This window comes from Sus scrofa, chromosome 9 (assembly GCF_054392235.1).
Source record: "Sus scrofa isolate SSC_HxYL_T2T_F1_AM1 chromosome 9, Sscrofa_HxYL_maternal_Yorkshire_Landrace_v2.0, whole genome shotgun sequence".
Classification (NCBI taxonomy): domain Eukaryota; kingdom Metazoa; phylum Chordata; class Mammalia; order Artiodactyla; family Suidae; genus Sus; species Sus scrofa.
In genome coordinates, this window is record NC_139391.1 from 1,343,260 (window position 1) to 1,356,969 (window position 13,710).

General features: G+C 57.1%; 1 protein-coding gene across 1 annotated transcript in view; it reads right to left on the bottom strand.

The window, feature by feature from the left end:
• The window catches only part of LOC146399649 (uncharacterized), a gene marked incomplete at its 5' end in the record, with an annotated part of 40,422 nt that extends 34,293 nt beyond the window's left edge, over positions 1 to 6,129 (bottom strand). The window contains one exon of the mRNA XM_084978266.1: positions 5,742 to 6,129. Within this exon, the coding sequence (XP_084834392.1) occupies positions 5,742 to 6,129 (388 nt within the window). The remainder of the gene's footprint in view (positions 1 to 5,741) is intronic.
• Between the last annotated feature and the right edge of the window lie 7,581 nt (positions 6,130 to 13,710).

Sequence of the window (13,710 nt, forward strand, 5' to 3'; positions counted from 1 at the left end):
CATCCGTGCCTGGGTTGGGGCTCCTGCCTCTCCTAAACCCTAGACCCCCCCAACCCCCTGTCTCCTTGCTCTCTGGACACGTGCCCCTGGACGTCCCGCAAAACCTCACACGTGGTATGCAGCTTGGGACTTCCTGGGTCTGAGTATTCGCCCTATACGTCCTGTCTCTGAGCGTGACACACGCAGCCCTTCTAAGCGTCGTCATCACTCCCCTTTGCCCTGCCCACCTTCCTCCGCCAGCACAGACAGCCATCAAGCCCTCATCAAGCATCTCGCAGCCCCCCGCCCCCTCCTGAGGCCCACATCCTCTGTGGAGCATCCTTGTTGGTTGCCCAGATCTGGGTGTCCCCTTCCACGGAGCTCGTCTCAGATCCACCCTCCAGCGGGCACAGAGTGAGCATGCGTGCCAATCTCATCACGCCCCCTGACCCTACCTAAGCCCTTCAGAAGCTCCTCGCTGCCTCGGGGCAGAGTCTAGGCTGCTCTCCTCTGCCCAGGTCCTGGCAGCCCTCTAGCCTCCGCTTCTACCAGGCCTCCGTCCACCCCCTGCCCACGTCGCCTTCTGCTGCTCTCCCTCACCCCCGTCTCGCCTGCCCCCTTTCTTATCCACCCTCTGCTTCACCCTTGTGAAAATGAAACTCAGATTCTCAAAGAGAGCTTAGAATAGTACGGAGGACTCTTTCGGATTCCATTTCAAATTGCTGATCTGAAAATGATACCTAGTTGCAAAACCAGACACTGCTGATCCCACCCTGAGGGGACCCCGGAGCCCCTGGCCCCAAGGGCTGTGGGGGGATGGCACGTGGCCGGGAAGGAGAGTGCAAAGGTCAGCCCATTCTGTCAAATGTCGTGGCCTCCAGAGGACAGCACCCCGCAGACCGTCCCCTGAGTGGCGTCCCATTCCCTGCCCTTTGTGTCCTGGATGGGAGTAGCAGGCTCGGGGGAGGAGGGGTTGGAGCCAGGCTCCCCACTCCAGTCTGATCTTATCTGCACACTGACACATGCCCCTAAACTCTAAAGCCAGCATGGGGAAGGCAGCACAAAATGCGGACGTACTGCATGCAGCAGCTTCCTGGTGTGAAAGTGTGTGGCTGTGGCCGCCTGGAACCGGAAACCACAGCCTCCATCTCTCAGGAACTTCCTCCGGACGTCTTGGTCCTGCTTTGGGCAGGATGGAGCCAGAGTCATAGGGCATCTCAAAGCGGATGCTCAGACCAGCACAGCCTCCCCTGCTCCCCTTCCTGCCCAAGCGCTCAGGTTCATACCTCGGTCCGCGGGACTGTGGACCGGGAAAAACTCCGTAGGCGAAGCCAGCTTCCTCCAAGGAGGCCCACCCTCACCTCGAGGCTGGCCGTGGGCCCAGCGGCCTGAGCCCCTGGGGGGAGGACGGGAAGGACAGGCAAGAGGAGTCACGGCAGCCCAGGGCTGGACAGACCCCAAGGGTCACACCGCCTCGGCCCGCGGGAAGCTAAGCTGACCGACCTGGGATTATCACACCTCCGCTCGCCCGCCTCCAGGCCAGGGTTCTCGCTCTTTCCAGAGTGGTCCCTCCGCCTGCAGCTGGCAGTGTCTGCCTCCCTTTAAGCTCAGACTCACTTCCTGCGATGCTAGTTCTGTCCTCCTGCGCCCACAGAACGTGGCTCTGCCGCCCATCACAGAAGCTGGCAGTTTCCGGGCCCTTTTGATGGTGAGCACAGCCTTCAAAGGTGGGCACTAGCATTATTTCCCAGACGAGGAAACCGAGGCTCAGATGGAGAGAGACTTGCCCAGTAAGCGGCCAAGTAGGTGCTGGATGACCCATGGCCAGGGGGTGTCGGGGAGGCGCCAGCTCAGCGGCGCAGTGGGGCCTCAGTGGGGAGAGGCTGCAGCAGGACAGCAAGGCTACTCCCGTCACTGACCGAGCATCAGTTTTCCTTGCCGCCCCTGCCCGGGAGGGATTCAGGGGAATGTAATTCTCTCTGTGTCACACCTGCTTCCCATGCTTTTGGCCCGAGACCCTCACGCCACCCCCGGAAAAGCATCGGACCACTGAGCGCAGCCAGGGACCTGGACCCGGACACGACAATGCCTCAGGTCCAGACCCGAGACGGAGTCCTGGGCACCCCTTCAACGGGGACCTTTCTGAAACGTGTCTTTAACCCTTAGACACGCGGAGCACAGCCTGGGTGGGGGGTGGGGGGGAGGAGGGTAGGGACAGCTGTTCCTCCCCCGAAAGATCCTGTTCCGCAAAACCAAAGCCCCCCAGTGAATTAAACCCACTCGCTGCCGGAGGCAGGTTAGCCGGCACGTGCTTACTTCTGCCTCTCACCTCCCGTCACTGACCGAGCATCAGTTTTCCTTGCCGCCCCTGCCCGGGAGGGATTCAGGGGAATGTAATTCTCTCTGTGTCCACACCTGTCCAGCAATGTTTCAGCTTCCCGTCCTGAGACCTTGGCACCAGGGACGCCTGCACCACCAGCCCTGGCTGGACCCCGTTACAGGCATGCGGGGAGACCCGGGTGCTCCATCCTCCAGGTACCACAGCAGTTACCATGGCAACCAGCAGGTCCTCCCGAAGGTGCAGAAAACGACGCAGGGATGGGGTGGAGGATGGGCACCCGGAAGGCCAGCCCTCGGAGGGGAGGGGCCGCGCCTCAGAGAGAAGCTGAGCCCCCTCCCCCCAGCCACAGCCAACCTGAAGCCGCAGAACGGAAGGGAGCACGGGTGGGGGGGCCGGACAGGAGATGGGGGAGTGCAGGGCCGAGACTGGGTGAGCTAATGGGGGCACTCGCCTGGGGCGCCAAATTTAAGGAACTACCAAAAAACCCAGTGATCGAGATAAATCGTATTCAAATCAAAATGGGTGCAAAAATATCCCCGACAAAATATCAACCTTGTCCACAAAGCCAGGGTCCTGGAGGCCTGGAATGAGAGTGAAGCAGGTCAGGCCAAGCCCTGCTCTCCAGGTTTGGATTCTGCCTTGATTAAAAATGTGATCTGTTCATTACGGGTGTTTTTGCAAATTCATTTTGGTGTTTTTAAATCACTGCATTAAAATACTATTTATCCAGCTCACTGAGCTTCAACTTTGTACCTGAGGTAAAGGCCTCGCTTGTCTCAGGCCTGGAAGGAAGCAGAGACTGAGTCAGGGCAGGAGTGATGCCCTCGTGTGACAGGTCCCCAGCGGACACGGCTTCACTAGACTGCAGGGACGCCTCTCAGTTCTGACAGAGCCAGATGCAGATTTTAACCGGCTGCAACATGAAGGCTGCAATCGGGGAGCACAGGTGCCTGGTGCGCACACGGGGCCCCACCTCCAGGGTGCCAGTGACGCAGAAGGTGGCCCCCGTCGCCTGCCCTCCCTCAGGCTGGCTGCTGAGGGGAGAGGACGAGAGAAGAAGAGGGGAACGGAGGGGGCGGGCAGGGAAGAGGCTGGCAGTTTTGCACGCCCTCGAGCGCGAAGGCAGGTGAGCTGTAACTGCCTGAAGCTGAGAGGCTGCTGCTGAATGTTACTAGTTATCAACCTTCAGACCTGACACCAGCTCAGGCTGGGATTACTGTTTTGAATGGAAATCAAACGCAAACCAGTAATTATCCTGGGGAGTGATGCCAGTCTCACTCTGGAGGCTGCTCTAGGCAGAGAAATGGCACCTGCATGTCGGCGGCACGCCTTCAGGGAGAGGCTTCCGCGAGGGGTCCTTTCCCAAGAGCACAGCTGGCCTGGCCTCCCTGACCCCAAGGACACAGTCAACAGAATCGCCGCCCGTCATCCACAGCTTCCTCGCAGAGTCCAGACCTCAGACCTCACTGGCACTGCCACCTCCTCGGGGACACCCTCCCCTACACAGACGCACCCCCCTAAGCCTCTATCTGGGACCCCTGGACGGCCACCAGTGGTTCCCTGTTGGACTGAGGGGTGCTTGGAATGGGCCGAGCTGGGGCCAAGTGAGAGTGGCAAGGCCACCACAGGTGCTAGGGCCACCCCAGCCTGTCACCACCCCAATGAGCCTGTTCCTGCTCCCAGTGCCAGGCGAGCACAGGTATGCCTGGAAACGAGCAATCTCCAGCCCTCGCCTGTGTCTCCTCAGCGGCCCTCCTCCTACGCAGACGGCCCCTAGATGCTGGCACCACCCAGAACGCGACAGAGCAGGGAAGGCCACCCCTGTCCCCGCACCAGCTCCCCTCCCAGATGCTCTCCTGCCTGGGCCCTTGCCCCTGGCTTCCCCGCAGGGTGGCTGGACACGCCATGTGGTCAGCAGGGATGACAAGGCTCCCTGCGCATCACCCACACCCACACCTTCTGCCCCTCCGCTGGGCCAGGCCTGTGGCCCGAAGGGGAGTAGGACACCTGCCCCCAGCTGCCCTGTGGGAGGAGGATAAGCAGGCAGGTGAGGTCAGATCAGCACACCTGCAGGGTGTCCCTAACGGCCCCTCCCCCACCACCCGGAACTGCAGTCTGGGGGTGTCCTCGATGAACCGCCTCAGGGACAGAGGCAGCTGGCCAGGCCTAGTGGGATTCAGAGTGTGTGTGACACAGCCTTTCCGGCTGGAATTGGACCGTGAACAGGGAGCAGGGGGCACCCAGGGCTGGTCCCCGAGGGAGCCGGCGCCTAAGGGTGCCACCTAGTGGGAGCATGGCAGGACTGCAGCTCTGTTTTCAGGCTGTGGGGTTTCCCTCTGCCCCCGCAGTGCCCTGAAAACAGATCCCTGAACTCAGCTGTGCAAAGAGGAACCAACGAAAGAGGTTGAGTTTTGTTCTCAGAGGGTTGCGGCTTGGAGAAAAGATGGCACGGCGGGCCAGGGCCTGCCCCAGGGGAGCTGGCAGAGGAGGGGCAGTGCCTCTGGAGCCCCCGGGGCCCTTCAGGGCACACCTGTGCCCTATTATCATCTGCTCACTCAGCAGTGTCTCCCCCCTGCTCTACTGGGACCTCAGCTCTGTCCCCTGCTCCTGGCCTGACCCAGGGAGGAGAGGTGTCAGGAAGGCCACACCCAGAACTGACCTGGTCACGCTCTCAGTGGCTCTAGAGATCTGGGGTCTCAGAGAAGCTGTGCTCACCATTAGCTAACTCACCACTCCTGCAGCCTAGGAAGGGGCTCACTCTCGGCCTGGGGTCGCTTATGGTGCTGTGGGCACTGAGCCCTTGGTCCTCAGCTGTCACACCTGCCTGCTGCCCAAGCCTGCTTCCCCTCCCACTGGAGGAAGCAGTGGAGGCGGGGCCGGAGGTGAGCAGTCCCCAGAGTAAGGTTCCCAGGTGTGGAGAGCCCTCAGCCAGGGGTCAGCCAGATGTGTGGGGGTGCCCGTGAAGGGGGATAAACCTTTCCTTCAAGGGCCAGATAGTAAATGCCTTAGGTTTGCAAGCGGAGCTGTGCCCAACCCAGGGGTGGTGGTGTGAAAACAGCCACAGCGTGGAAACCAACAGCTGGGCCTGGGTCCCATCAGCTATTTACCCAAAGGGGCTGCCAGCCCGCCCACACGGTTTGCGCATCCAGTCGGAAGGCGCTGCCCACGGGCGCGGCTGCGCACGCTCGACCACCCAGGACTACGCCCTGACCTCATCCCAAAGGCTGCCAGCCGGGACCAGGAGCTCAAGGGACTCCCGGCCCACTTTGCCTCCTGGCCAGGCTGCGGCTGCTCTCAGAGGGTTAAGGTACAGGCGCTGGACGAGAAAAGGTCGGGGTGATCAGTATTTGGCTGGTGGGGCCCCTGGATCCCAGGGCTGCCCCCCCTCCCCGGCCCCCAGCGCACAGGCGCCCACACTCACCTGCTGGGGGAGGCTCTGCGCGGTGGCGGCTGCTCCCCCTCCTGCCCCGAGGGGGTCTCTCTCCGTCTAGCTGATGCCCCTCCAGCTCCTTCCCAAGCAGCAAATCCCCAAAGCTGGGCTGGGGGATGGGACTGAGCTGCCCGAAGGACACGCCGCCGCTGGACAGATGACACCCCGGGGAGGGCGAGGGGGCCCGAGCTGGGCGGAGGTGTAACCCGGCACCGGCCCCGCGGGCCGCGGACAGGCCAGGTCGGAACCCACCCCTGCCCCGCGAGGCCGGGCCGGGCCGGGCCGCCCCCACCCGGTCCCGGACACAACACCCGAGCCTGCGCCAGCCTCCCCACCCCAGCCCCGGTCCCCCCCGCAGGTGGCGCCGTCGCGAGAAGATCGTGAGTCACCGGCTCAGCCTGGTCCCCGGGCGCTCCAGTTACACTAAAAGTGAGACCTAGCAAGATGGTATCGAGGCCGCGCCGAGGCAGTGCGGTCTCATCCAACTTTGATGCGGCCCGGATCGCCCCGAGCCCCTCAGGCGTGGCCGACGCAGGGTCCCGCTCCCTGCTCTTTTGGGGATGCGCCAGGGTGGCAGGAGACGGGTCCACTGCCCGCCGCTCACTGGCCAAGGCCACACCTGCACCTTTCAGCACCCCCTCCCACCTCCCTGGCGCTAAGCAGAAGTGGGGGAGTGGGGGAGGGGTGGGAGGGCACCTCCGATCTCCCAGGGGGGCCTTGGTGGGTCACAGGGCTCCTACAGCCCACCAGCAGGGCAGAAACTGCCCCAGGCAAAGGCGCTGTCAGCTCAGGCTCATGGCCCAAGCCTGCTGGTCCTAGGCCAAGGGAAAGCCAGCGAGCCCATCCTGCTTCCACTTCCCAGTCCCCCCAGCAGGCCAGGCAGAGAGCCAAAGATAGTAGGAGGGAGCTGGCCAGCCCCTCACCCTCTCTCTCTCTCACACACACACACACAGAGTCAGTTCTCTCCAGCACACCACTTCCGCTCAAATGCATACCGCGGGCACACACCTACAGACCACCACTCTTTTTTTTTTTTTTTAGAGAATTGAAAGCTATTTATCTATTTATTTATTTATTTATTTATTTATTTTCCCACTGTACAGCAAGGGGGTCAGGTTATCCTTACATGTATACATTACAATTACAGTTTTTCCCCTACCCTTTCTTCTGTTCAGACCACCACTCTTGGCGGCACACACCCCCCTCGCTGCAGAGATGCACACGCTCATCAATGCACACAGCAGTGCACACACTCCCTGGCCCAACGCCCACCTCAGATAGACTCTTCCTGGTGCACACACGCAGCTGTGCACACGGGGAAAGACACTCACAGAAGCCTCTCAGCAGAGCCCAACCCATCCCTACACCTGCTCTCTGCCCCTTGGCGCTGGAGAGGAGGGAACGCCCTCCAGAATGTCCCCCCAGGGCAAACCAGACGGGGTGGGATGGGGTGGGATGGGGGGGTGCAGGGGCTGTGCCCTGTCTGTGTCCAGGGCCTTCTGGGCGTGGAATTTAGTTGGTCTGCAGTGCTGGGGAGGGCACGGAGGAGGCAGGGCCAGGCTGGGATTAAATCTTTGCTGAGGAATGTGACCCTGTAAGAAGATTCTCCTAGATCCCTGTCACCAGCTGAAGGTCCTCCCTTGCTTCAAAGGCTCCCTGACCTGAACCCTGCCCCTCATGCCGACACTAGGTGCCACGCAGGCTGGCAGGGTTCTCTAGCAGGTTCTCTGGCGTCCTTCACCTGCGGAAATCTGCCTCCCGTGGCAACAGCACAGGCAGGCGGCCCCCTAAATCCTGCTGACTCCCCGCCCCCCACGGACCCCCGCCCCCGCCCCCCACGCACACCTGCAGGGTTTTTTTGGTTCATCCTCAGATGAGAAGACCAGAGAGTCTGCCCAAGACCTCAGAGGGGGGGCTGACTGGACACACACACCTGCTCAGCATGGAAAGCACAGAAGGCGACTCCCACAAGCACCTGCGGAGCCAGACTCTCCCCGACAGGACCCAGGCTCAGGTGCCTTCATCTGTCCCCGAGGTGCAGTACGCTCCGGAATCAAGCCATCGACAGCAACCGGTGCCCCGAGCTTGGCGACTGTTCCCCAGACTGCGGGCCTGGGCAGGGCTGGCCCTTCCTTTCTTCTCTGGGCACAGATACGACGTCCCCGAACCCAGGGTCTTTCTGCTTTTGCTTGAATGCATCTGGTGCCCTGCCTGGGAGACCCCAGTGGCTGACGACTTTAAGCCTCCGTGGGACACGTGCTAAAGGCCCGCAGAAGTCCCTGCCTCGCACGCATGACTGGTTACTCTCCCAACCCCGGATCCCCCGGAGCCTCCATCATTCCAGCTACGTGGGAGACAGACCACCCCCCTCGCCAGCTCCCTCCAACGCTCTTCCTCCGAGGACCCCCGGACCCTCCCCCATCTGCCCCACCCGGTCCAGCTGGCCGGGTCTGTCTTGCTGCAGGTCCATCAGAAGAAGAAGCTCTACCCTGAAAGATCTGGAACATCACAGGGTCTCCCATCACCCGGCACCCCTCAGCCTCCCCTGCCCGGCAACACCCAAGCGGGCGCCGCCGTGGCCAAGGCCCCCAAACCCAGCCCCCACTATTCTCCTGGCTCCACCCCGGCCTTTCCTCCCTGAGGCCAGAGGTCAAGTACTCGCAGACACCGCAACCACCGTGCTTGTCACCTGGTCCAGCTTCAGGGGAAACAGGCCCGAGAGCCAGGCGACGTGCCCGGAGCCAGTATCGGGATGCGTGGACAGGCAGAGTCTACTCCCGGACTGCGGACGCCTTTCCCCGCTGCTCTGGGCAACACAGCTTCCTGCTCCATCCAACCCGCGGGCAGACAGCAGACGCACGCCTTCCTGAGCTCAGCCTCAGCTGCCTGCCTGTGAACCTAGAGGCCGCAGCGATGGGCCTGTCTGCCCTGCTCCTGCCCAGTCCCCCCAGCTTCCCCGTGCGTAGGGACCCGCGAGCCGTGGGGACTGGAGATGGCTCTGCAAAGGTCTCTCGACAGGTCCTAAGGGAGGGTCTCTCTGTTCAGCAACCTGATTCACCTGTGATTTCGCCACTGGGGCTAAAGGCTTAGGCCCTTTTGGGGAAACCGAACCTGGTCCCAGTGCCTTGGGCACCGCCTGAGGTTCCCAAAGTGCCCGTCGCACCTCGCTTCTTGTCCCTGGCCCGGAGGTCCTAGAGCTGTGCCCTCTCCCCGGCCGGCCCCAGTGGTGCCCACTGGGACTTTATTAGCCTCTGCAACCCCCGGACTGCCTGCCTCCCTCCAGCCCCGACCGCTGCTGCCTCCTCCCCTCACAGGGCGCTCCTCCTGCCCGGGTCACTACATTCCTCCCTGTACCCAGGAACCACCCAACTGCCAGGTTCCATCGGACAGAAAAGTCCTGCTGTACCACAGGTTTGATCCCTGACCCAGGAACTTCCACATGCCATGGATGTGGCCAAGACAACAACCCAAAAAACCAAACACAAACAGTAAGAACCAGGAAAGACTGATTTTTTTTTTTTTCTTGTGACAGCAGAGCCTATGTTTTGAAAACAGAAGCACCTATTTTCTCTTGTAGCAGTAAAGTCAGCCTTAAACTTAAAAGGCCTCCTTGTGCAGGAGGAATGAGGCCACTTTCTTGATTTGATCGAGACCCACCTGCGCCGAGAGCATCACCAGAGCTCCGCGCCCCATGTGGGAAGCAAGGGGCGAGGTGTGTCGCAGAGACCCCGAGCCAGGGTGGCCCCTGGTCACCAGTAAGCGCCAGGCCCATTAGGCTAGGAGGTGCACTTTACCGATGGTGAACCGGGTGTGGGGGTGGTGGGGTTCTGCCAGTCCACAGTGCCCTCCCCTCCCCGCAAGGGTTCACGAGCAGGATCTCACCCGGCTCTCCCGGGGACCCTTCGCCGTGAGAAAACCATCAGCACACCTTATGGGCAGGGAGGCTGAGATGGCAGGAAGTTACAACTACCTACTTGCTGCATTTTGAAACTTTCTGGTCTCTGTTTCTTTTATGTTCACAGGTGGCAGGTATGACTTTCGTCACCAACCCTCACGGTGCATTTACACCGCTGCCAAGAGGTGCAGCTGAGATTGGAACCAGGTCTGTCTAATAGCTCCTTTGCACCATCTCAGGGACCAGGCTCTGGGGAGTCACAGCCTCCCTAGACATGCTTAGGACAGACAGGACAGGTCATTCTCGCTTCCCCGTCCTTCCCTCATGTTCAAAACATATCACCAAGCTGCGGTAATCAAAAGAGTGAGATACTGGCAGAAGGACAGACACGGAGACCAACGGACTGCAAGTGAGAGTCCGGAACCCATGTATCTATGGCCAATTTATTTAAAAAACTTGTTTTGAATTGAGATATGGCCTACTGATTTTTCACCAGAGCACTGGCAAGTCCATTCCATGGGGAGAGAAATCATTTCTTTAACAGACGGTGCTGGGATAGCTGGATTTCCACACACAGAGGAATGAAGTCAGACCCCCACCTGAGACCGTAGACAAAAAGTAACTCAAATCAATGAGCTAAGTATAAGCTCTAAGACCACAAACCACGGAGAAGGAAGAAATGCTAAGTCTTCATGACCTTGGATCTGGCGGTGGATTTTGGCAAATATGACAGACACACACAAAAGATAAGTTCAGCTTTGTCCACATTAAGAAGTGCTGTGCTCCAAAGGACGTTCTCAAAAGGGAACCTCTGTACACTGCTGATGGGAACACGAATCGGTGCAGTCACCGTGGAAAGCAGTACGGAGGTTCCCCCGAAAGTTAAAAATGGAACTGTTACATGATCCCACTTCGGGGTTTACCCAGAAAAAGGAGAAATCTGGATCCCAAAGGGCTATTTCCACCCCATGTTCACTGCAGCATTATTCACAACAGCCAAGATCTGGAAGCAACCTAAATGTCTGTAGACCCATAAATGGATAAAAATCATACATCTGGATAGTACTCAGCCTCAAAAAAGAAGGGAACGCTGCCACTCGGGACAACATGGATAAACCCAGAGGACATCAGGTTAAGAGAAACAAGGCAGACACGAAAAGGTAGTTCCTGAGTAGCGTCACTTACATGCGGAATCTAAGACAGTCCCATTGACCGACGCAGAGAGTAGATGGCGGTTACCAGGGGCCAGAGGAGGGAAGTGGGGAGATGATGCCCAAAGGCACAGAGTTTCAGTTACGCAAGAAGAACAAATTCTCAAGAGGAGGGAACTGCAGTTATCAACACTGTGCGGAATTCCTGAATTTGCCAAGAAGACACATCTTAAGTGTTCTCACTAAAAAAAAAGAAAGAAAGAAAGAAAGAAAGAAAATGGTAACAACGGGAGGTGACGAATATGCTCATTAGCTTACGGTGTCACCATTTCAAATATGTGTCTATATATCTCTCTCAAAACATCACACCGTATACCTTAAACACACATGATTCCTGTGCATCGGCGACACCTCAACAAAATTGAAGAAAAGCAAACCGCCAAAGAAAATCAGCTAAAAGACATGCACTAAAACGCCCACTGTTAATAACAGCCCAAACCTGGAACTATTTCAAGGGTCCACCACTGAGGGGTAGATAAATCGTGTAAATTCATTCCGTAAAATACCGCATCGCCGTGCGAACGAGAAAACTGCAGCTTCACGCAAAACACAGAGACGCTGCTGTTGAACTAGAGAAGGACAGCAGCGAAGAGCACAGCTGATACTCTTAAAAGCAACCACAGGAAAATGAACCTTTGCTGTGGGAAGTCCAGCCACTGTACGTCAGGATGACGGTAACTCCTGTTCCCGAGTCAAGAGTGTCTCCGCTTTGTGAAAATTCACCAAACTCTTGCACTCCTTTGCAGGTTATCCTTCAAAAAAAGAGTATTTTTAAAACACCCAAACAAAAGAGCAAATGACCAGCATGGACCTTTCTCACAGACGATACGCAAACGGCCGATAAGCACCTGAAAAGATGTTAACATCCTTCGTCAGTAGGAAAATGCAAGTCAAAACCGCAGTAAGAAAGCATTTCACTCCTCTTAGGATGGCTGCTATAGTAACAATATTTTTTAAAATGGAAACTAGCCAGTGTCGGTGAGGCTGTGAGAAAGGGGGTCCTCGTACACTGCTCGCCGGGTGGCAGGTGGCACAGTCACTGTGAGAAAGTTCGGTGTTGCTTCAAGCAGCTGAACATAAAATTCCCATGTGATCTGGCAGTTTCGCTCCCGGGTACATACTCAAGAGAACTGAAAACAGACTGGAGCAAACGCTTGCACACCAATGTCCACGGCAGCGTTTTCACAGCAGAAGCAAAAAGTGGGGACAGCCCGAGCGTCCATCAGTAGACGACAGGATGCACAAAACGGGGTACCTGCATACAACCGAACGCTATTCTTCCAAAAACGGAATGAGGTTCTCATTCATGTCACAGCACAGGGAACCCTCCAAAGCATTGCCCGAAGTTAATTAAGCCAGAGACAAAAGAAAAACACTATGATTCCACTCACGTACAGCATCTGGAAGAGGCAAATTCATGGAGACAGAAAGTAATTGCAAGTTACTGGTGCTGGGAGGAGGGCCTACCAAGAAGTTTCGTTTCGTTTTGTTTTGCTTTTTAGGGCTGCACCTGCAGCATGTGGAGGTTCCCAGGCGAGGGGTCCAATTGGAGCTGCAGATGCCGGTCTCCACCACAGCCACCGCCACGTGGGATCCGAGCCACGTCTGCAACCTACACCACGGCTCATGGCCACGCCGCATCCTCAACCCACTGAGTGAGGCCAGGGATGGAGCCTGCGTCCTCGTGGTTACTGGTCAGGGCGTTACTGCGGAGCCGCAACGGGAACTCCAGAAGTTGTTTGTCAAGGAGCACAAAGTTTTTGTCTGGGGTGAAGAGAAGTTTTGGAAATCCTCCCTGGTGAGGGTTACACAAAACTGACTGTAACTGATGCCACTGAGCTGTACACTTAGAAAGCGTTCACATGGCTACGTTTACGTTATATATGCCACACACACACACACCACACACACACTGTATGGCTATACACTAACAATGAAATTTGGAAATGGAATTTTTAAAATGCCATTTACAATTTCATTGAAAACAATGTGCTACTTAGGGATAAGTCTGCCAAAAGAGGTTAAAGACGTGTACTCTGAAAACTACAAAATATGCCTGAGAGAAATTAAAGAAGATCTGAATAGACAAAAATATACACTTTATGTTCCTCGGTTGTCGGAAGGCCCAATATTACGAAGAGCCGCCTCTCCCCAAACTGAGCTCTAATCCTAATCACAATCCCAGGAGGCATTTTGTTTTGTTTAGTTTTGTTTTTGTAGAACCTGAAAATCTCATTGTAAAATACACATGAGACAAAAAAGGGCCCAGAACAGCCAAACCTTGGAAGAAGAAGGCCCCGGCTCTCCAGGGCGTGGGCGCAAGGGCCTCTCCAAACCATCTCTCCCGTCTTGTTTCGACTCCCTAAGCACCAAGAAACCCCTCATGCTACCAGCCACGTGGCTTGATTCTGGGATGGGCGGGGCCCCGGGAGGGCCACACACGCTGCAATAACGGGAAAGCCATCTTTACAACTGTGGACCGAGAGTGAGTATTGTGGTTTGAAAAAGAAAAGAAAGGAACAAAGTCCACGGGCCTGAAAGACTTGATTTCAAGACTAAAAGCTACAGGAATCGGAACAGTGGGATACTGGCATCAGGAAAGAGAACAAATCAGTGGAAGAGAACAGAGAGACAGCCATCGGCAGAATGCCAGGTGATAAAGGTACGAAAAAGGTAAAGTCCTTTCAATAAACGGTGCAGGAACAGCTGGATATTCATTTTTTAAAGCGAACGTCATTCCATACACAAAAGCTAATTCAAAATAGAGCACAGACCTAAAGATGTTAAACCTGAAATTAGAAAATTCCCAGGAGAAAATCTTTGTCACCTCGAGGTAGGCAACGATTTCTTAGAT